At 39.6% G+C, this 23,421-nt stretch overlaps 1 protein-coding gene across 2 annotated transcripts in view; it reads right to left on the bottom strand.

Moving 5' to 3' along the window:
* Positions 1-23,421, bottom strand: part of Ppp3ca (protein phosphatase 3 catalytic subunit alpha) — a 290,646-nt gene that overhangs the window by 27,768 nt on the left and 239,457 nt on the right. For both annotated transcript variants that reach the window (XM_036189582.1, XM_036189583.1), the window contains exons 9-10: positions 9,149-9,274; positions 7,087-7,161 (exon numbers count right to left, since the gene is read on the bottom strand). In XM_036189582.1, the coding sequence (XP_036045475.1) occupies positions 7,087-7,161; positions 9,149-9,274 (201 nt within the window). The remainder of the gene's footprint in view (positions 1-7,086; positions 7,162-9,148; positions 9,275-23,421) is intronic.

The raw sequence follows: 23,421 nt of genomic DNA, 5'->3' as shown, positions 1-23,421 counted from the left end.
CCTTGTCCATCCTTTGTTTATGTTCATGCATGATTTCAGGCCTGAGAATTCTGACATTATTATGTGAACTTGTTTTCAGGTTATGCTGGATTGCAAGCAGAAGGAGAACCACACAAGCCACCAAGAGGGCTAGCTGTGTGTTTATCTCTATTTTATATCTCTACACAAAGATTTGATATATTCTGGGGTCACGTGCCTGGTGCCTATACACACAGCGCCATGTGCTTGATGTCAGCATTGTAAAATAAATACAATAAACAATTAACAAATATTTCTTGTCATTCACCCCCAACCCAATTATTACAGGGCATGCAATTTTCCTCCCTATACTGCAAACCAAAATGCTATATGCAAAAATGAATGGTTTGGAAATAATCATCTGAGGCATGAGAACAGTTCTGAGTGGGCAGTTCTTCAGCATGAAGCAGAGGAGACACCAAGAGTAAAACTTTCAGGCTTAAATGATTCACCCCTTTAGATTTTTAAAGTTAAAAAAAAAATCAGATTTACTGTCAATACTTGCTGAAAATAATCTCTTGACTCTGGTGGTAAAACCCGAATACTTAGAGTCCCATGTACTTTTCCACAAGAGTAACTTGTGTTAAAAGGTGCCATGTATGTCAAGTACCTGTCACGGCACATGAGTACAATTCTGGTAAAAGTTCATATAGCTAAACCCTTAAACCATTTCAGGGCTGCCCCAGGGGCCACCAAGATGCCACACGAGGCTTTATAGCTCCTAGCTTCACACTTTACAAAGTTCCATGTGTGACATTTTAAAGTGAGATAAGCAGGGAGCCACCGTGAGATCTGCGATATTACACATAAAGAACTGCCTAGTAATTCAAAGCAAGAACAGTTCTTTGTACGCAGCTGAATGGTTTCACAAAGCATGGGGAAATCTGCTCAGCTCACATGGTTGATGAGTTACTGCTTGTGGTTAGCATTAGGATAGGAAAACATGTGGATAAGGACAGGGGTTCTACTGTGTGGCTTCCTCCTTAGTTGAAGGCAGAGACAGAAATTCTAATTTAATATTGTCTTTCCAGGGCAACCTGGAAGTACACTGGCTTCTAATGCATTCCTTTTATTCTTCTTTTCATATGCTACAGGATTTCAGTTTCACCTCCACAACATTTTCTTGTTAGTGAGGCTTATCAAATATCACAGTCTCAAACATAATTTGTATTTGGGGGGGTAGTGATCTCAGAGTCTGTGACTTCAAGACCTACAAGCAAATTCCAAATGAACGAATGTGCCTCACTCTCATATCTGTCCCCAGCTTTCTGGTGTTCTCTGCCATGCCAACTTTGTCATTACAGTAATGAACAAAACAGAAGCCCTGGGGCTGAAAAACCCCTCTCCCTGGCAGCCTTTCCCTTCCTCAGGATCACTAATGACTCCTTATTTAAAGTGAGTCTCCTTCATAAATGAGGGTTAACTACCAAATGAGAGTCTTTGATGTGGGCTTCCTGCTTCTCTGTCATGTCCAGGTGAAAACAAGTCTAAACTGAAAGCAGACTCTCATGTTATGGTCCACAATCAGAAGTGGAAAGGAAACAGGGACCACAAGACATATCAAGTAGGGTCTCAAGACACTCCCTGGCAGTAAACTTTTCCAGACTTTTCAAGATAAGGACAGGCAGTTTGTATTTGGCTTTCAACACTGGAACAAACAAACAAACAAACAAAAAAGCCCATAGGCCAATGTGAACATAAGTCCCTTTAAACAGGCTCCGCGTAAGGCAGAAGCTACTGGGAGAGAATCATGGTGTGACCAGAGAACTTGTGTGCTCACACACACCTCAAGTTTTCACACAATGAAACACTTATAACTTCTCAGAGAAGATGATGTTGAAAGCGGTACATGGAAACCATCTCCTGTATTACTCTTTTATGGGTTAGGAACAAGGTCTCAACACATGGCCCAGACTGGCCTTGAACTCACAGCTCACAGTCCTCCTGCTTTAGCTTTTTTTTTTTTTTTTTTTTCCGAGACAGGGTTTCTCTGTGTAGTTTTGGTGCCTGTCCTGGAACTCACGCTGCAGACTAGGCTGGCCTCAAACTCACAGAGATCCGCCTGCTCTGCCTCCCAAGTGCTGGGATTAAAGACATGTGCCACCACCACCACCCAGCTTCTGCTTCAGCTTCTTAAATGTTGCACCAATGTTTATGGGCAAAGTTTATAAAGCATTCTATATCTTATTTAACAAGAAAAGATTATGTATATGTCTTCACTCATTTCCCTTCATTCTCTCTCTGACTTCTTCCCTTGCCCCTCTCTTTCTAATCTTGCTGATTCTGAGGAAGTATGGTAGTCTCAGGCCTTGGACATCTCAAGTACCCAAGAACAAGGCAGATGCATCAACTAGTCTGTATTCAGGTTGTTGCTTTCCCAGCACTATCTTTTAGACTTTACATCGACAGATTTTTCTTTACTTCCTATGTTAAAATAGGGTTAGTAATAGTAACTCTATCCAAAGGTTGTTTTCAAGACTAAAAATAATGAAGCAACTCAATATATTGTCTAATAACCTTAAAACAAATCATACTTAGTACTTTTTTTGCTGTCCAAAATAATAAAATTAATGAAAGTGTTTATTATGCACCAGGAACTTAGAATGATGGGTGGTGACACTTTTGAGTATCAGTGGCTGTCACTCAGCATCATCATCACTAAATACTAAAGGGGAGGTGACAGATCTGGAAGGCAAAGCGGGGAATCCCTACGTGCTGAAGGCCTCTCGGACACTTAGAAGTCAATCTGATATGACAGAAACATGAGCTGTAAGCTCCTATTATTACCTCTGACTTTTTAGTTGCCACTGGATATGGGGCAGAATACTGAGAAGGATAAGATAAATCACTCATCGAGAGGCCGCCCCCACCTAAAATAAGAAGCAGTTGAAGGAAGAGCCTTAATTGAGCCCTTTGATGTTGGTAGCAAACAGACAAGGCGCCTGGAAGCAGACCAGGGCCACCCCTCAATGACAGACAGGTCCCAAATGTGGCTAAGATGGGAAAACAGAACTGCAAATTTCCCTACAGCTGGGGATGATGTAAACAAAATAAAACTCAAATATACGCTGCTATATCCCAAAGAGATTCAGAAAGTTCTAGGGTGTCTCATAAACTGTTCTTTGAGCATTGCAAATCCATTCATTTCAGAGTCATGATAAAATAAATTGCTATGATTCACCTTGTTTGGCCAGCCCAAAATGGACAGTACTGGGAGCTGAACATACTTGTCACTAAAACATTTATCTCTATGAATTTCCACCCTTAATGGGAACATTTCTGAGAACTGAGCTAAAATGTCAGCCATACTTATAGCCATGAAATGAGAGGGCAAGATCCATTAGTATTTGTTTCAGGATCCTCAGACCCTTAACTTTCAAAGAGGACAGACAGACTCCCAAACTGCCGCACATCTAAGTAAGAGCTGCTAGTCTTGGACTGGTGCCAGGCGATGCTGACTATTCTTTATACATTTTATGTCCAAATTTCCACATTTAATGTTCTGTTCTCACTCTATATCCAGAGGAAACCAGGCACAAAGGAGAGAATGGCTAAGCATTCTCCTGAAGCAGTCAGCTTCTTATCGACCCAGATTGATCATGAGGGGCACCCTCCCTGTGGGATCTAATTTTCCTCCTTTCGATCTCCCAAACTCCTTCTTTGAAAGAAAATTATGACGTATGTGCACACATGTGTGCCATGGATCACATGAAAGACAACGCTCAACATCAGGTGTCTTCCCTTGATCTCTCTCTGCCTTTATTTTGTGAATCTCTCACTGATCTGGAAGCTCATCGATTAGTCTGGATCGGCTGGCCAATGTGCTTCCATGGTCTGCCTTTCTCCATCCCCCAGTGCTGGTACTGTATCAGCACTCCTAGCTTTCAAGTGGATGCTGATGCTGGGGATCAGCTGAGGTACACTCTCTAGCCACAAGGTGCTTCTGGGAAACTTGACTGCTGTGCCATAGGGAACTAGGGCCTACACTGCCAGTACCACCTGTTTTGGGGGGTGAATCTTTCCTCATTACTGCTCCCATCTCTTCTTTCTCTCCCCATATGGTCACACCCACAAAAGACACATTGAAGTAAGGGATCCCTTCTCTTTAGTCTGATGAAGGGAAATAAACAGTTTTGTAAAAGTAGAAAATCGAACACTGCTTGCTAAGCAAGGTGTGATGTGTGCAAGACACCAAAGACAATGGCATCTACCTGTTCTAAGAAGTAGACAGCAATGCTTTGACTTCGTTCTGCTCATCTCCAAACTTGCAGCAATTGTAGGGAGGAACCAAGTACTTTTAATAGAAACCAAACATTCTTTTTAAGTATTAATGCTGCTTGAAATTTTGAAAGAACTAATTGTGTAAGTGCAGCTAGCAGAAGTGACTTGAGTTAAAGTAAGAGGATGCTGTTCAAAATGGAAAACGTTATTTACTGATGCAAAGGTTGATAGAAATGGAGCAGTGAAGGAACATGAAAGTTAGGGACTTAAGTATCAGTTCTAGCTGGCGAGGCCAGGCTGGTTTCCCCCGATCAACTTTCTGCACTTGACTAGGCCAACACTGTATTGGTCTGAAGGAAAGACTCACCTTAAATTTTAGAGTGGTAGAATGTGTGTAGAGAGGAAAAAAATCTTCCAAGACTTGGACTGAAATTAATTATTTTAAAGCAGGGTAACTCACAAAGTATCTTTCCATACAAGCGACTGAGAGAGAGTGGTCAGCAGTTTAACAGCCCCAAGGCTGTGAAGCCCTGCTGGGACTGCCTATGAATCATAGCCACCAGTGACATCATACAGGGCCGATACAGACACGCAACAGACCATTTGCTATTGGAATGTATTAGAATGTAATTGTAAACATGTGTTCTTTGTTTATACCAAGTTTGCTTTATAAATGTTTGCTGATGACCCTGGCTAACATGTAGATTTGGTTACTGGGGGATTTACTGTATTAATGCTAATTAATATTAATTTTAAAAATTGCTGCATTCAGAAGAAAATATCCCAAATTATAGAACTAGTCATGATAATTACTTTGAACTGAAAGAAAGTAGATAGATAAGCTCTGAAATAAAAGCTTTTCTGACTTTCTCCCATCCTTACCTACTCCTTTTCTCTACAAACAACTAGACCAGTGTCCCCATTCCCAAAGGCAAGGCAGAGAAGCTGGAATGCCTCTTCCACAAAGCAAGCCCTAAAACTCCTTTGAAGGCACCCAAGCATGCTGAGCACAGAAGTAAAGGTGCATCTGGACAGAAAGGTTCCCTGACTTCCTCATCACACCCTTTGTCCAGCATTGCTGTAAAACTGTCCATTATTTACCAAACTTAAGCAGAAAAAAAAAAACAAAACCCTTGTTCTTAGCTTTCTATGTAGTTTTCTCCTGATGGCCCCAGTGTCACCTCACACAGCATAAAATTCTGACACTTTTCTTTTGTGGACATTTCTTTTGTTATAGCACTATCAGCCACAAGCGTTATGATGAGCAGAGAGAGGCATCATATCTGGCTGCCTTTACAATGAGTAAAAGGACGGTAGGAAAAAGAAACTAGGGAATAATGTTTATTGCGGTTTTAAAATTCAGAATCCATTTGGTTAGTATTCTCCCTTCAGTTAGAAAAGTCTGGGCCATTTATGAAAATGTTACCTTTTAAAGGTAATCCTACTCATAGACAAGTGAGCAGTAGCAACTGCAGCTATAATGTGGGAAACTGTGGACTTACCCATATTTGCTTAACTAATTCCTATGGATATTTTAAAAATTTTTAATAACTATTTTTTCTTTCTATATCCTCTTTCCTCACCATCCTATTGTTTTGCACTGAGGTTATCAGAAGATAGTTTATGAGGACAGCGAAGACAAGAGAAGCTATGGAAAAGAGAAAACTGGATGCTAGCAACAAATTGTGTGCTTAACTGATTTATACTTATAGTAATTCTATATTATATATGTCTATTATATATTTAGCAATTATATATGTAAAATACACACATAAACACACACATATATTATCCAAGTATATGGGCATATTTTTTTTTCACCTTGAGCAATACATATTTTATATTTTGAGCTGTTATCAGAGTTAAAAACCAATAAAATATTAAATCATGTCATCCAAACACTAATGTATAGAAAGGGCCAAAATTGCCTTCTGTGCAACTAAAGAGCTATTCAGTGTCTCTCCATTTAAATTAATCAAAGTATCTACTTTTGTCTTTGTCTTCCTTCTTTATTTCATAATGTCTTATTCTATTGACATTATCTGCTCCACTAAGACGACTTTGGCTTCTTCAAGGCACTGAGGAGTCCTGAGTGTCCTATACAGGGCAAGACTTATTAAATACGTATGAAGAAAGTTTGCTATTGTGTGCTCCAACTCTTGCCACATCTTTGTTCCTTCCCCACATTTCAGACACTTCACTAGGACTCAGAGCAATTTTTCCTTTCATTTTTTGCAACACGGACCATGTCTGCCTTCAGAGAAAAGCTACGGTTCTTGAAGGCAACTGAGTTATCATAGAGCATCTCAAAATAGTTTCAAAGCTCCTATGGATTCACCATTACATACCAATTCCGATACAGAAAGTATTAACATTTGGTGTTATCAACATTGCTCAAAAGAATGAAAATGCTAAGGTAATGAACGCAGCTCATGGGAATGACATACTGAAGCAGAGGATGTTGTTCAAGATTCCAGACCTAAACTCAGGCTTTCCCATGTGTAAATGCCTCTCTTGGCCCCACACACCAACACAAATGATCGGAGAAATACAAAATGGCAATAGAGAGTTGCCTTTTTAAGGAGGTAAAAGCCTATCAAATAGCAACGTGAGTAGCTCAGAGACAGTCATGAAAACAGTTTACATTTCACCAGCAGTTTCTAAGTAATGTGGAAATTTTCTCATGGTTTTATTTCTGACATTTCTTACCTCAGACACAACGCTTCCATTTTCAACATTATGATTTAGACATAAATCGAAATCTTAAAAATTTATGACTGGGGTTAGCATCGCGATCCTAAGTAATCGCATGGCAAATGGTATCAGTGCAAAGGCTTAACTTCTTACCGTCAAATCCATCTTCCTCTGACCCCAGCTCATCATCTGAGCAGATGTTGAGGACATTTACCAGCATCTCAGTCACTGCAGCCGGACAGAGAAGAAAGGGAAGAGTCCAGTTACAACCCGATAGCTCTGTCATCACCAGCAAATTGTGTAACAGCATGTCTTTCAGATAAGCCTTTTCTCTGCTTCTATCCTTACCCACAGCACCTGGATCCATATCTGCCATTATCCATCATAAAAGGAATCATGTCTGATTCCATGTAGGCTTTTAAAAATGAAATTATTGTTTCATCTCTATGAAACCTCCTACTAATACTTATTAAATATAGGTAAAAAAAAAAAAAAAAACGAGGAGAAAAAAAACGTAAATACTAGATGTGAGCATCCTGTAACTCAAAAGGGAGAAAAGAATTGTCTTGGAATTTTGTATTTATTTCCACAATGATGTTGCCCGATCTAGATTAGATTACAGACTTCTGTTCAGCAGGGACTGAGCGAATGCCAGATTCCTTTTGTTAATTTGTCTAATCCTCCACAGAATTCAGCTCCCAGATAGGTGAGTAGCTTTGCATTTAATAAAAACTGCTGATGGATGAGCTAATACATTTGAAGTAGATATGGGAATATTGATCTTTAGAAATAAATATGTTGATAGAAATATCATTACATTTGATTTCCAAAAAGGCTTTAAGATACTTTGAGATGAACCAGAATTTATTCAAGTAAATAGGTGGTAATACGTTTATAAGAACAGTGTACTGAGCTCCTTCCTAGCAATGTGCATGCTTTCACATTTAATTAAGTTTCGTGAAACTGGCTTGGTTTTTATCAAACGCTTAATGAGAGGCCCGTGCATCATCGGTTTTTAAGGTTACACAGTATTTCAAGAAATACTCTTTATGATGCATGATGAGCAATTGCTGGTGGCACCAACATTAACCTAGAGTTTAATTATCAAAGCTGAATTATGTTTTCCAATATATCACTGATTTCTTTTATAAAAAATACAGTCAAAAACTTGAATAGTGAACAGAAAGCAACCAGCTAAAGGGTGTTTCTCATGCCTGGTAGACGTCAGACTGCACATTGCTTCAGTATCTAGAGCTGGCAACAGCTGAGCCTGTCTGCACACTGGAACTGCTCAGTGCAGGAACCCGGAGCATGGAGTCCCACAGGGGGAGGGGCACTGTTGCAAGGCGCCTGTGATTTATGTGGGCATAAAGAAAAACTTCTCCCTCGACAACTCATTACTTGCTTTATGGAATTATTATCAGGTATTTAAATTAAAAAATCCTTCAAAAGTCTTGTAGATTCTCCAAAAAAACCATGTAGCTTTTCTCTAAAAGTGCATCTGAATTCAGCTCATGGAAACTTATCTTCACACAGTGCCATGGCCTTCTCCTAGACCACACGAGGAAATGCGTCCTTCAACATGTTGCAGGCACTAATCAGTGCCATACAATCATGAATATTCAGGAAAGGAGTACAAGGAAAGCATTCCTATCCTAATTTGTGATAATAAAACATGGCTTTGGGACTATAGTGCATTGAGTAAGAAGGAAAGACTTGAGATTGGATAATACTTTATTTCTACTGTTTAAGAGACTGTTATTGATCAATTGGGACTGTGTACATACTCTAGAGTCTTTGTGTCCCCTGAATCCACTCACAGCATTAGGTCACCAGGCACAGGGCATGCCATCACATCCTTCTTCTCATGGTATGACTGTGAATGTGATTGGTTAGAACACACCATTGGGGGCTGGAGAGGTGGCTCAGGGGTTAAGAGCACTGGCTGCTCTTCCAGAGGTCCTGAGTTCAATTCCCAGCACCCACATGGTGGCTCACAACCATCTGTAATGAGATCTGGTGCCCTCTTCTGGCTTGCAGGCATATGTGCAAGCAGAATACTGTATACATAATAAGCAAATAAATCTTAAAAACAAAAAAACAAAAAACAAAAAATACACCATTGTTCTCTGAACGTTCCCAGTAACACAGAACACAGCTCTCTTTTCTTCCTAAGATACCTTATTAAGAACATCTCAGGACTTTTACAGCATACCTTTCTCCCCAACAAATGGCAGTGACCAGGTGAAAACATCCATGAAATTTGGAAGCCAGTATGGATGGGGAGAGCAGTTGAACTGCCTGATGTTCATCACATTGTTCTCATACTTCAACACTGCAGCTAAAATGAAAAACAACGTAAGAGGACATCAGAGTCAGAGCACGTCTCTGTTTCTACATGTGGTTTTAGTCGATCAAGAAAGTTCAACTATTTGAATGAAGTTCCAAACCATGAGGACAACTAGCCTCCTCAGCCCTGATTTCCTGTTTTATGGACTTAAGCTTTACCCCTTAGAGGATGGTACTGTGTGTGCAATGTGTGAGTAGTAATTTGAAATGACATTAGCATTTGGAAAATATTTCTGTAATGTAGTTAAGCAATTATCGGAATCAGATCAAGAGCTTCCTGTAGTCAGGAACATTCTAGCCTCACTACCTGAGATAATAAGAAAAAGGTGGCAATGCTAAGTTGGTCTGACATAATTTAGTAATCTCTCCAGATACTGGAATTAAATCTCTCTCTCTCTCTCTCTCTCTCTCTCTCTCTCTCTCTCTCTCTCTCTCTCTCAAACAAAAGCATACTTTCTTTTCCAACTAACAATCACGATAGTTACATTAATCAGCATAAATTATACCATATTTTTGATTAAATATGGTAAGTTATTTGGATTTAATGCCATATAGAATAACACAGTATTGACTCTAGCCATGACTTCTGAAAGGGGTGTAGCAGCCAGGGCCTCCAGAAGCCAAGGTGCCTGCTTCTCTCTGTGGTTCCTGTGTGGTATCTGTGAGCTAGGTAAGACTCTCATACAAGCATGGCTACTCTTACTTCTAACTAGATCCGAAGATTCCACCCGTGCCAATCCTGGCCAATCCATACAGGGCAAGCAGGGCTCCGTGAACACTTTCAGTGGAGGTAGAGCCATGTATTCAGTGGAGACCCCTAGCTTATGGCTCGACAATAGTGACCCATGGGACAGACTCAGGTAGGCTTAAATCTTCACCTGCTTTTTCTACTCACTTTTACTGTTGCTACCTGAAAAGACACAGAACAAATGTGATTTCCCCTAAACGACATCCCTTTAATGATGAAGCCTCTCATTTTCAACCTTCCTGAGCCATACAAGATTTCATTTTTATTATCTTTCTCCACCCTGGCAAGTATTCAAATATTGCACTGATAGTGTGTAATGAACAGATCCTGAATAATGTAAACGAGCTATTTACACTGACTGGTTGAACACACAGAGAGTTGCTTTATTACTTTGCATTTTTAAGATGACCTTTATATGAGGAATATGTTCTAGCTTGTGATTGCAGATAACAGAACAGAAGTCTTTAAAGCTCTATTAAATGCCTTCATTGGTTTTGAGATTTCACGGCAATGCAGAGTCTCTTATACAATGCTGTCTCTAACTGAAGTTTCATCTGAAATGTTTTCTCTCTTGGATTTCTTAGAAATCCAAGCCCTTCCCATGGGTCTGCGAAACCCAAATACTTATCCTCTCAGTGGAGCCTTTCTTGGTCCCCTATAATAGACAGATCATGTCTCTTCCTTGAATTCTAAAAGCTTTGACTTACATACAGATGGCACAGTTGTCTGGGAACTTTGATCAGGGTCAGTCTACATATATGTACGGGCTTGATTCCCTGCCATCCCCACTGTAAGGGACAGGTACCCTAAAATAGGCCCGAGGTTTTCATGTCTCATGTAGCATTTTACTCAGATTTGATCTGTGAGGCTGAAACAAATCCTACCATTCTTTCTACAAGATTCATTCAAGCAAGGGGCCCTCATCCCTTTGGTCTCCTTTACATAAGACTTCTTGTACTTCTCAGCCTGTCCCAGATCTGGATGAATGCCATATGGCCAATGTCTCTGAAAGTGTGACGGAGGACTACCATAATCTTTTCTGTAGGTTTTATTACTGTCCAAGTCCAGGAAAGACAAATCTTTTTATGCTATGATTTGCCTACTGTAAGCATTAGGCTGCATTCTAAGTATGCTGATTTTTTAGCAACTTGTAGTTAGCTCGTGTTTGTGTGCAGGGAGGCTTTTGCTTTGAATTATAGACCTAGTTGACTACCATGGCTGCAGAAAACATAGAATCAGGCACTCTGGGAACACAGATGGCACAGTTAGCACAGACAGGAAGGGAGCTGGGATTCTCTTCTTCTGAGAAAACACTGAATCTTGCATATATTTTTGGAAATGGTCTTTTGCATTGTCCTATTATTTAAGCAACATACCCTTTGGCAAAAACAAAACAAAACAAACATAAAAACACCTTGACAAATTACCACAGCAGCACTTCTGATCTTCAACACACAGTATTTCTAGTGTCCGACATTATTATCATAGCACAAGACTTCTGCTAATTTTTTATTTTTATTTTTTTACAATTTGTTACCATTCAATCTGTATTTTTATCTTCAAAAGAACCTTTCAGGGCTCAAAGCTGTCTTTTCAGAGTAATTGTTCCTCACCCCTCTCCCCCAATTTTTTATTAGCACCAGGAGGTGGTTTAGCAGGAGAAAAGAAAGAAAGGGTGGCTGGCCCTCACTAGCCATGGGTTCTGTATTCATGGATTCCGCCAAGCCTGCACGCAAAGTTCTGTTTAAAAGTCAGTTCAGTGTCCACACTGAACATGCACAGACTTCCTCCTCCTGCCACCAGCCCCTAAACAGTTCAGCACAGCAACTTTTCACAGGGCATTGCCATTATGTTCCATATTGTGAATGATGTGACATAAAGGATGATGCCCGTCGGTTAAGTACATATTATACCACTTTATGTAAGGCTTTTGAACATCTGTGGATGGTGGGATTCACAGAAGGTCTTGGGGTCAATTCCTAGTTGCCACCTGGGCATAACTACATTGTGATTAACACCGCCCTGGATGGAGAACAGGGAGAAGCTTTATGAAATATATTACTTGATCATCCAAAGAAATCTGAGAAGCTCTGTGTGTGTGTGTGTGTGTGTGTGTGTGTGTGTGTGTATACCCGCTCACACATGCCCTTATCTGCAGACAAAGCAACTGCAGTGGGGAAGGGGGGAAACTTGCTCAGATTATACAACCACCACCAACAGACACATCTCACCCCCTTTCTACTCAGCTTTTCCTGACACTATTCCTTTCCGCTATTCCCTGCTGTCCTTCATAAATTATACATGCACGGATGCTAGTCCTGGCTGTGGTACTAATTTAACTTTGGATGTGGTATTCATATTTAAAGATGGTTCAACTTTTGCCAAAGTACATGCTTAAGTGAGATGGGATGCAAATTCCTAATCAAAGGTTGCCCTCTCAGTGAATCAGAGAGAAGAGTGTTCAGTAGAGCAGCTTACTTGTTTCACTGTCGGATCACCACAGCCTACTTCAGTACCTCCTGCAAAAGCTAACACGTGTTATTTTCTTTATTAATGATGGGAATGATCCATTTCAGCAGGAGATGCACTTGGCATCCAGGCACAGCAGGGCACTCAGCTCGGCCTTTATACACATAATCATAAATCACAATGTTCTACTAGTGTCTCATCATCTCTCTTTGCGAATGAGTGGAGAGGCGAAGTAAGTTACTCGTCCACACTTTCAAAGCAGTAAATCCGGGCCTAAATACACACCATCCATCTAGCATATACAGAGTTACCATAACAACACAGAGCATTCCATGCCTATCAAGGTTTGGACAGACTCTTTTTCCTTCGGCATTATTCTCTCTAAAGATGAGTAGGAGTCTGGAAGGCCAAGCACCTAGAGCGAGCATATTCTGTCACTAATTACTTAGGACATCCAGGGCCACTTACTGTCTCTAGGTTAAGTCTCGGTTTCCTGACCTGAACATGTGGGTTTAGCTAGAAGAGTTATATGAGCTCTTTCCAATATAAGTGGTGTTAACAAACTTTCAGAGAAAAACCTCATGATTAATACAACGACTGATCAGTGTTCTCAGGGATTCTACAGGCTACAAATGTTGGACTTTTCCTTATATACTCTGGCTAAAAATAATGAATCGTTAACTTAATATGCAGAACCTCAATAGGTATTCTTTTCTCCAGTGACAAGACATATTTCTGAAAGAACCATTTGAACAACTTCACATTCATAAATTACTCATAAATTTTGGTATTTTTGCACAATAATTATATATTATCATAACGCATAAAAAATAAGTCAAATTAGTCTGAAACATCTACATTCACAAAATTCAGCTAACATTTCATCTCCCACCTCCCACATCTTCCTTCCCTGACACCTGCCCCCGCCTGTCACTGGTTACAAAATGTAACTAGAGCCCTAACAGTGTACTTTTCTCTAAAATGTCTGCAGGACAAGCATCCCCAGTGCAGTGAACAAAATACAGATGACTGTATTTGCACAAATACTGGAGACATGAAGGATTTGAGGCAAAACAAAGAAAAAAAACAAAACAAAACTAGAAACAAGTGTCCTGTCTACCAGCCACTGTCAGTTTCCCAAGACTTTACATGACTTGTCCCAGAGGGATGAAGAGACACTGTGACACATTCGTGGGCCTTAAGTTATGCACCGTGACTTACCACAGACCAGACAGCACAGAAGCAAATGGTTCTCTCTTGGAGCTGCAGGTGTGAAAATCTGCTAGAAGAGCCTGTGATGCAATGCAAAGACTACTAATCCTACACATTTGGAGGCGGCCCTACTCATTCTTCTTGTGATGTCAGAATAAATCACTTTAGAGTTATGTAATTATTTGGTCTGGTCATTTGTATTGTACCTGCAGAACGACATCTTTAAAGGCATGTTTTTGTATGTTTAAAACCAGCAGCCAAGGGCTCAGTATCGTTTGCGAAACGGATACTGGATTTTATTGATTGATTGCAATTCTGGTATGTAAGTCAAAGACTCTACTGTTGAGCACTATGTTAAATCCTTTAGTACTTTCAGTAGCTTCCCTGGCATCTGCATCCAGTGAAGCCCAAGGAAAACAGCCCACACATCATACTGCTACTCTGTCACACCATGCACTATATCTCTGGACCACAGCCTGATGCTTAGAACCAAGGGGTTTCTGTGGTTTTCAAATTGCTAGGGGACACACACACACACACGATTTCATTTAATAAAATTTTTGTAGGAGTTCTTAACACCTTTTCCTATCACTATTGAGAGCCAGAGAAACTCATAACAAAGCAAGAAAAAAAAAATAGCAAGGACAGCAAAATGCAAAGGAAGACTCTAATTCAAGAGAAGTTTTCAAAATTTTATACCAAGAAGTAACTAGTTCATCAAAACAGAGGCTTAGCATATTCTAGGTAGATTTCAAGAGGAATACACAATTCTTTTTCTGTGAAAACAAACGCCTCTCCCAATTATATATATATCAAAAGCTAAACTGATCCCAACATGCCTAGACTCTCAACACTCATCTTGTTGTAGGGTAGGGGAAAATAGAAATCAAAGATGGAAACAATTTGGATTTTATTCTTTTTCTTACTCTTGTTAACATCTTTCATCTCCTTATCTGTAACTGATAATCTATTTCCATCTTAAAGAGATGGAGAAGAGGAAAAGACCAGCAATAAATGTGTGAAAGATACCAAATGGGGGCATGCTAGAAGCACAATCATGATAGTCGATCTAGAAATAGCAAAATAAAATAATATAAAATAAAATAAAATAAGCAAATAGATCCATGATGTGATTTCCTTCCAATTTTTCCACTAACAGATGCTCTAGTGGAAAAACTAACATCACCATGTTCCTTTTGCAAAGCCCCACCTTCACAGGAGGCAAAAAGGCTGGAGGAAAAGGTCTTGAGATGAGACCCATGTGCTTGTAAAATTCTCTAGCAGGATGCCACAGGCAAGGGGTTTCAGATGCTGGGAGAAAGTACATGGTATTTCCAGATAATGAAATACTGTGTATTTTCTCAATCTGTATTTTCTCCTAAAGAATACTTTTGGGAGATATGATCTCCATTTATTACTATATAAACACATATATGTATATTCTATGTATGTACATTTTCCCATAATATACTGTGCCTTATATGAACAGATTTCATGGTCCCTTGCATTCCAAATCTGACTCTAACTCTAGTTTCTGGTCTCTGCTCTATGTCCTGCTTGACGATTTTCATTTATGATAGTTTGTAATGCCATCAATGGCTTAGGCCAAGAACAATTTACTAAGCCATGATGGCCTCTGTATGTGGTGACTGAATGCCTCTGCAAGTCACTCGACACATCATTGGTCAAGATGGATTTCAAGCCTTCGGTTTCCAGTTAATTTAATTTAACCACAGTGATATTCTTTAGCATGAGAAACTTAATTGGTTTACTGTGATTCAGCACCTAATCTGGAGTTCTTCATAGGCAAATGATTAGTCAGTTCCACGTAGTGAGCAAGCCAAAGACTCTTTACTATTACTGGCTATAAACAGTATGTATTACTTGAAATGTGATTACAATTTTGTAAACTATAAGCTTTGTCACATATTTAAGGAAATGAGGCATATTTTCAGAATATATACATAGCAGAAGGATTGCTGTGATGAAGCAAATTAATCATCAACTTACTGAGCTATTTATTATTGTTAATTTTGTGTGGTCAGAGATCTAAGCTCTACAGAAAGTGTCAGGGACATAAAGGCACACGACCATATAACAGTCCATTTGTATGCCTTAGTCTCCTTAATCGCTAGAATAGGAATGCATTTCTAACCTCCACAGAGCTTTTATTTATGGATTTGCATCCCTCATGGAACTTAAAATATCTGTGAAAACTTTGTTACATACTTCTTTGTGTAAAATCTGGATGACATTATTTTACACAATGAAGAAAATAGTGTACCAGATATTGTTGTAAACACTCTGAACCAATCTTAGGGCTCATGTGTGTGCATACACATGCTCATTTGGGTCCAAGACTCTCTCCTTTCTTTTTCTGTTGGTAGGGGGACTGAACTTGAGCTTTGCTCATGCTAGACCCACACCCCACCATCCCTTTTGACACAGGTCTTGTGCAGACTGGACTTCAATTTGCTTGTTGGCTCAGGCAGGCCTCAAACGTAAAAATCTCCTGCCTTGGCTCCTTGCTTCACTTTTTAAGCACAGTAATAGCCAATTCTAAACATGGTGATTACTCAGATACGGAATTGGGGGTAAAGCAGAGGAAGAAAATGATAGAAAGGATGAAGATGTCTAAATCCTTTTATTCATTTAAGGTCATGCACATCATACTCGGTATGAGTTGGTATTCAGTTGTGTTGAAGATCAAGGGGAGGAAACAGAAAGAGCAAAAGCAAGGAAAAGGTGAGAAACAGCAGGACAGAGGAGGCAGGTGAAAGACAAAGATGTTTTCCAAATGGCACTAAAAACAGAACTAACTTTAAGTAACACATGCTGTTTGTAGCCAGGAATAGTAAAGCCTAAAGGGTGCAGGCAAGAATTAGGAAAGAGGGACCGTGTCACCTCAGAAATAAAATGAGGTATATGGACTTAATAGTGACGCAGAACCAAGGGTGTCACAAAAGTTACAACACAGGCCACCAGGCTCTCATGGTCTACAATTTCCAGATAATGAATACCCAGTGAACCACCACCCATTGATTCAATACTGTTACCTCTGCTTTCTCTGTTAAATGCTGTGTGGAGATTCCTACGTTAGTAGGCTTCAGTCCAGTGTAATAATCTAATCAATCACTAGACTGATTGAAAATGCATTTCAGTGTGTCAAGATGCATCCCCAGTCGCTTTTGTTCAACTAGCAAGAGAGTATTCAGTAGTGGGTCTGTGTGAAAGATATAGGCTTCAGCATGATGGGGAAGAGGCAAGGCAACTCTAAAAATAATTTTAAAAAATAAAAATTTAAATCAGTAAAAAAAAAAAAAAAAACAAAGACAAGATTTGGGTAGAATGGGTAGTGCTCTTACCGTATGACACCATCTCAGGCTCATTTTATTCCTTTTACCTAACGGGAGGTATTGCTCTTACTAATATTATTTGGGAGTATTTATAAACTATTTTAAAAACTGTTAAGGGGAGGTAGAGATGGCTCAGCAGTTAAGAGCTCTTACAGGACCTGGGTTAGATTCCTAGCACCCACATGGCAGCTCACAACCTTCTGAAACTACAGTTCCAGGGCATCTGGTGCCCTCTCTTGGCCTTCTTGGGTAATGCATGCATATGGTATACAGATACATACTCAGGCAGGACACCCACAGACAAAATAAAAACGAAAGTTTAAAAACATTTAAAGAAATTGTTAAATTAGCTTACATCATAGTATGTCTCTTTACTCCATTTCCTTACATACTTAGATTTACAGTCTTGAGAACTGAAATTCAGGGAGTTTATATGCAATGAAGGAGAAGCAAGGATCTTCATTGTGCTATCACTTTGCTGAATGTTAGTAATGACCTCACTGATGAAACTCATTATGTAGGGGTGCTTTTTACAAAAGTGGGAATGCTGTTACAGCACAGACACATGGGTTCTATACGGATCAATTCAATTAAAATGTGGAGTATAGGCTGGTCAATTGAGATCAATGCTCAGGCCCCACAAGGTGGCAGGAGATAAGTGCCTCCTGAGAGTTTTCCACTGACCTCCACAGGCATCCTGCAGCAGGACACACCTGTATTCACATACATACACAATTCATTAATTAAAACATGGAATGGGAATAATTCAAAATTATTAAATCTTCATGTGTGAGTTTCTATGTCACTTCCTTCCTACATGTGAAATGTGCACACAGATGCCGGTGAAAACTTGTCTGAAATGACCGATTTAACAACTGGCTTCCGGCAACAACACCCACACTGTATTCTGTATTGCTGAATAAATACAAGGAGAGGTGTAAGTGCTCCAAGTGACACACTTAAAACGAGAGATGGATTTCTTATCTTAATAAACAATATAAAAAGTATTCCCACACCAATCTCGCAACAATGTGATACCAGATAGGTAACACTTGTACAGTCTTCGAGTGGCCAGTACTGACTTTCATTCCAAAGCTTTCCTTTCTTACTGAGGAACAGCTGGTCACAGAAACACAGCAGACCTATGTGTGAAGAGGCAGACCCTGGGAGCACTGCCCTGAGGACGCCGAAGCAAATCAGCAATGGTGGAACAGCATGGAAGGAGGTCAGTGTGGACCAAAATCAACCCACTGAGATTCTACTTCTGTACTATCCTGAGAGCTTGGGGAACCATGAGGCAAATATGACCCCACTCCACTCCTGTCTCCTGCACCCTCTTTTTTTTTTTTTTAAATCAACAAAAGCAGCAAGATGACAAGGTAATTAATTTATAAGGATTGAAAGATTAAATGACTTTACACATAGTAATTCTTTGAGCATGGTCTGTCATATGATAAGTGTTTAAAATGTTGCTACGGTTGTGTACAACTAAAGTACACTGTGAGCAGTGAAGTGAAACATCTATTCAACAGTGTATTACCTGCTGCAGTCTATAAGCATAAATATCAAGCGCATCACTCTAGGTGGCCATGGGGAAGGAAATGGAAACCATGACAGTGGGATTCCTGCTCAGGACAGAGTGTCTTATATGTGAGAGGTAGAGAGCAGTCACACACTGCTAAGTGCTCCAAGGTAGATTTTCATCCTTTTATCTTACAAGAGCGATTTATCAGAAGAACAGTCAAGCCTGCCTAATTTTGAGATTTTGTTAGGCTATATGACTACATAGTACCTCAAACTGATCACAAAAAGTTGTAACATCAAAGGCTTTATTTTCAGTTTCTGATTCATTCTTCAATGAAGGCTTATATTCCAGTTTCCCAGGAGACCTTAGGTTTAAGAATCATTATCAAGAGCTTAGTTTTCTAGTGTACATGTTTTACCATGATAATAAAGGATCAAGAGCTAGAACGCTTATTTAACAACTGAAAAAAGAAACAGTTTAAAATTGAGTATCTTAAGATTGTTTTTGCTTCATCTGTCAAATAAAAGGCATTAACAACAACAATAAAATATCAAATTACAAAACATTAGGATGGCTTAAGGCTTATCCTTTTATATTTATATGTGATTTGAGGCAACAAGTTGCTCAGGCCCAATTAACAAGATCTCAAACTTTGGATGGGATGAGGAAAATGCACATGTTGAGAAGTCCTGCTGTGGGGAAAATTCTGTGTTTGAATCTCAGGCAACTGGTAAAGCCATTCGTAGCCCACTTAAGCCTGCAGTTACAGGAGACTACACTGTCTTTAGAATACTTGTGCGGACAGTTCTGTTCATGTAATTTAAGTCAGGCACCAGGCTCTGCAGAAACAGACTCATGCTTAAAAACTAAAACAGCAATAACAAAGACAAAACTCAACCACTATTCAATTTTGTACAGAAATGAGCTTTTTGACAAGCTGTATAACAATAGACCAATATGTTATTCAAGGATGTCCTGCCAGAGACACTCAACTGCTTCTCCCACCTATGACTAGGATATCATCTAGTTGACTTTGAGTTTGGCTCATAAAACAGAGGGATACAATACCAACATCTGGGCGGCAGTGCTGAGGGATCATGGACAAGGTGGACCAAGCTTCTCGGGTGTGATGACATTGTATTACATGGAGAGTGCCATGGAAGGTCCCAAAAGCTAAGGACCACATCCAAAGAGCTCCTAAAATGCTGTATCTTCTAAGTGTACACTCCATGACTGTCAAGATGATTCATATCTTGGACCCTTAAATCAGCCATTAACCAAAGTCTCTTCTTGATGAGATATCAATCTATTTTCATTTATAAATGCTTTCTTTGTTCTTTTCCTCAAGTCCATAACTATTTTTTGATTGTAGCCTATTTGAAAATATCAAGATTTGGTAAAGGAAATCTTTTCATGAGCAATTCAGATCATCTAATTTAAGTCACAAACATCATAGTTTGTGTAGGTTTGAATCTCAACAGCATGACAAATGATGCTCTTGTTCATGTTCTAGACCAGACTTTTTACCACTTTCTTCCTCAAGCCCTTTAAGGATGAAAAGGACCTGTCTGTTTCTATCAAGGTATAAAATACAGTGTTGTCGTTTTTCCCAGAGGTTCATTCTAATATTCAGTCAAACTGAAATGTCCAAAGCACCATTTGTATTGGGTCCAGGTTTTTGTGAGTCACAAAAGATTTTGCTCTTACTGTCTCATTCTGAGTTAAGCTATTCCTGTCTTTATGAAGTAATGCCACTCTTCTATTTTGCTTTTTTCTTCACAGCGTTACTCAAAAATATTAACTCTTTATTGAAGGAAGTACTTAACTGTGCCTACCATGCTAACAGAGACTCAGGCACATTAGGGCTAAGATCACGTTTAAGACATAGCCCAGATACCTTGCAGCTCAGTGCATTATATGCAGTAAATTACTGTAGTAGTAAAATATAGTAGTATATTATTAATATAAGCTTGTTCAGTGTTGTTAGTAATTAGATAGAGTTGGTCAATTTTACAGGTGGCCACTTATTTTTTAAGTGTCATGATCGCATTTTTCTCCTGTTTGGTATATTTGGGTAAATAGAAAATAGCTTTTTCTTTAAGCTACAGAGCCACATAAAAACAATTAAATATGCAAAGCACTCACTCAACAAAGGTCTAACTACAAATTGGAAAGCATATAAAGGTTGTTATCAGTAGGAATGTCTCTCTCTGGGCCAGTACTGATGGGGTGCTATGGGACTATTAATTTCTAGAAAGAACAAGTACTAATCAATGTATGTGTTGACTGCCTACTATGTGCCAGGCATTGATGGTTAATCTGCACTGTCAAGTTGATGAGATCTGAAATTAGCTAGGAGGTGGGTTCCAGCCAGGCGTGTCTGTGGGTGATTCTATTGATTAGGACTATTGATTAGGTTAATACCTGCCCATTGTGTATCATATCCACTCCTGGGCTGTGGATCCGGGCTGTATAAAAAGGGGGAAAGTAAGCTGAGCACAAATGTTGACTGAGTTCTGCTTCCTCACTGCTGATGCAATGTCAGTGGCTATCTTGAGCTCCTACCACTGCCACTTCCTGACTAGGCTGGACTGTAACTTCGAACTGTGAGCCAAGACTGACTCTTTCTCCTTTACGTCGTTTTGTCATGGTATTTATTTTTTTTATTACAGTGATAGGAAACATAACTGAAACAAAGGTATAAACATGGCTGTACACTGTACGTTACAAACTCTGTGATTCAAAATGTTAATTTGACTAGCATGTAACTGAAATACATGAGAGAGCTAATTAGAAAAAAAAAGGTAAATGCTATACATAAGAGATTATGATTGGAAACACACCTATTCAAAGAGAGAAATCTTCACGAAACACACATTGTGTTCTTATGGGTGCATCTAATCTATATAAGTGGGTAGGGGTGTAAGCATCTAGATGCAAAGCTGAAATTTGTTAAGGGAGAAGAGCTGAAAAAACTGCTAACATTAGCTTTCACAGGTCATATAGAAGGCAGGAGAGAATTCACATCGGCTAAATAATACGTGGTGAAACTGTCAATGAACCGCTGAGGGAGGGCTCCTTTCTTGGCAGCATCCAAGACACCATGCGCTAACATGTGGCAGCTAATAACAGAAAATATGAAAAGCTGATGGACTTTTTGTGTTACACAGCAGGGAATCCCAAAGCAATTCCATTCATTATTTTCAAAGGATCATTTTCCCCCCTTTATCCTACAGAGCTGTCACTGCATATCCAACACACGTAAATGAGCTTGTTGTGCGATGGGATGGGATCACTGTGACCCAAACTTCCATCTTTCGCCCAGGCATCTCTCAAGAGCTGACAGAGTCCCAGGAGAAGAGATGCTGGGGGATGGGTGAGAAAGCAATTGTGCAGACAGGAGAGGCACTGGCTGAGTTAATGAGGGACAACAAAGGATGAGATGTTCAGTCTCATCAGCTTTCCAAATGCTGCTGCCGAAACATCAGCAAGAACAAACTACTGATGGGAAAGGCTGCACTGCCCTGGCTTTAAGCTTGCACCATAAACCCACTATTCTCATACTTTCACTTGGCCTGCGAGGGCCACTCCTGTCTTCCTTTGCAGGAGCTTCATATAGTGTGACTAATGTTCTCTGTGGTCATCGTCTCTAACCATCAGAGATTAACTCACAGAACTCTCACTGCTCTTCTTCCATCACTTTGAGTGTGTGTGTGTGTGTGTGTGTGTGTGTGTGTGTAGAGTCTTGCAACTCAATTTTGGTGCATGGCTTTTTAAAATTCTAGCTAACATTGATTTTATTCAAATCAAGCAATCCGCACTGTTAGCAGTGAATAATTGACTCCCACTCCCATATACTGCACAAGCTGTTAGCATAATAGCTTTAAAGTGCTTCAGAAATTTGACACAAAAGTCTTTTGACATCATGTTCCAACTGAAGAATATACCTTTCTTTTTTTCTTTCAGTCTCTCTTTTCTCTCGAGAGAATTTCTGCTTTCTGAAAAGGTTCCCCAAATGCAAACAGTTTTATCCCTTCCTGAAGGACTGTGACCAACCCAAGGCAAGAAGAGAGCTACAGATCCACACAGTCTCAAAGACGGTGAAGCACTGCCTTCTCCGGTGTTCGGGTCCCTGGCATGCCATGCTGGAACCATACACAAAGAGGCAACATACCCGCTGTATGAGAAGGGGCCTTCTACCCCCAAGGAATAGTGCTACCCAGAAGAATGAGATATGTCTAAGGACATCATGGAATGATATCCTGATTGTCCTCGTTTTTAATGGTTTAGGTTTTATATGTCATAAAGTGTGTAGGAATAGTTCATGCTATTTGCCAACCATATCTGTCATGAATGTGTTTGGGGAAGGCATTTTTTCCTTGGTGCTTTCTATTTGCTTGTTTTGTTGTGACAGGGTATCATTTAGCCCAGGTTAGTGTGGAAATTGCTAGCTGATGATGACCTTAACACTCTTATCATAATGCTTCCACCTCCCAAGTGCTGACATACAGACAAGCATATGCTATCATTTTCCTACTGTTCTTTAGGAAAACCTTTGAAATGCTCTAGCAAAATATTTACATTTTAGAAACTTAAACTCTGGCCAATGTCCATGACAAGAGAAATGCTGAAAACCTTCATCTAACTAATCCAATTAATTAGTTTTTATTAGTTTAACTCAAAATAAATTTATTGCTTAAAAAATATTCACTAGCCTTGACTTTTTATAGCTTTCCTATAAAAATTGAGCATTCTTTTATGTCTGAATCAAAATTTTAAAGACTTTCCCTAACAATCCAGCAAATTTCTTCTTGCCAAATGCATTTCCT

This window comes from Onychomys torridus, chromosome 6 (genome assembly GCF_903995425.1).
Source record: "Onychomys torridus chromosome 6, mOncTor1.1, whole genome shotgun sequence".
Classification (NCBI taxonomy): domain Eukaryota; kingdom Metazoa; phylum Chordata; class Mammalia; order Rodentia; family Cricetidae; genus Onychomys; species Onychomys torridus.
This window is presented reverse-complemented; position numbering and strand designations above follow the sequence as displayed.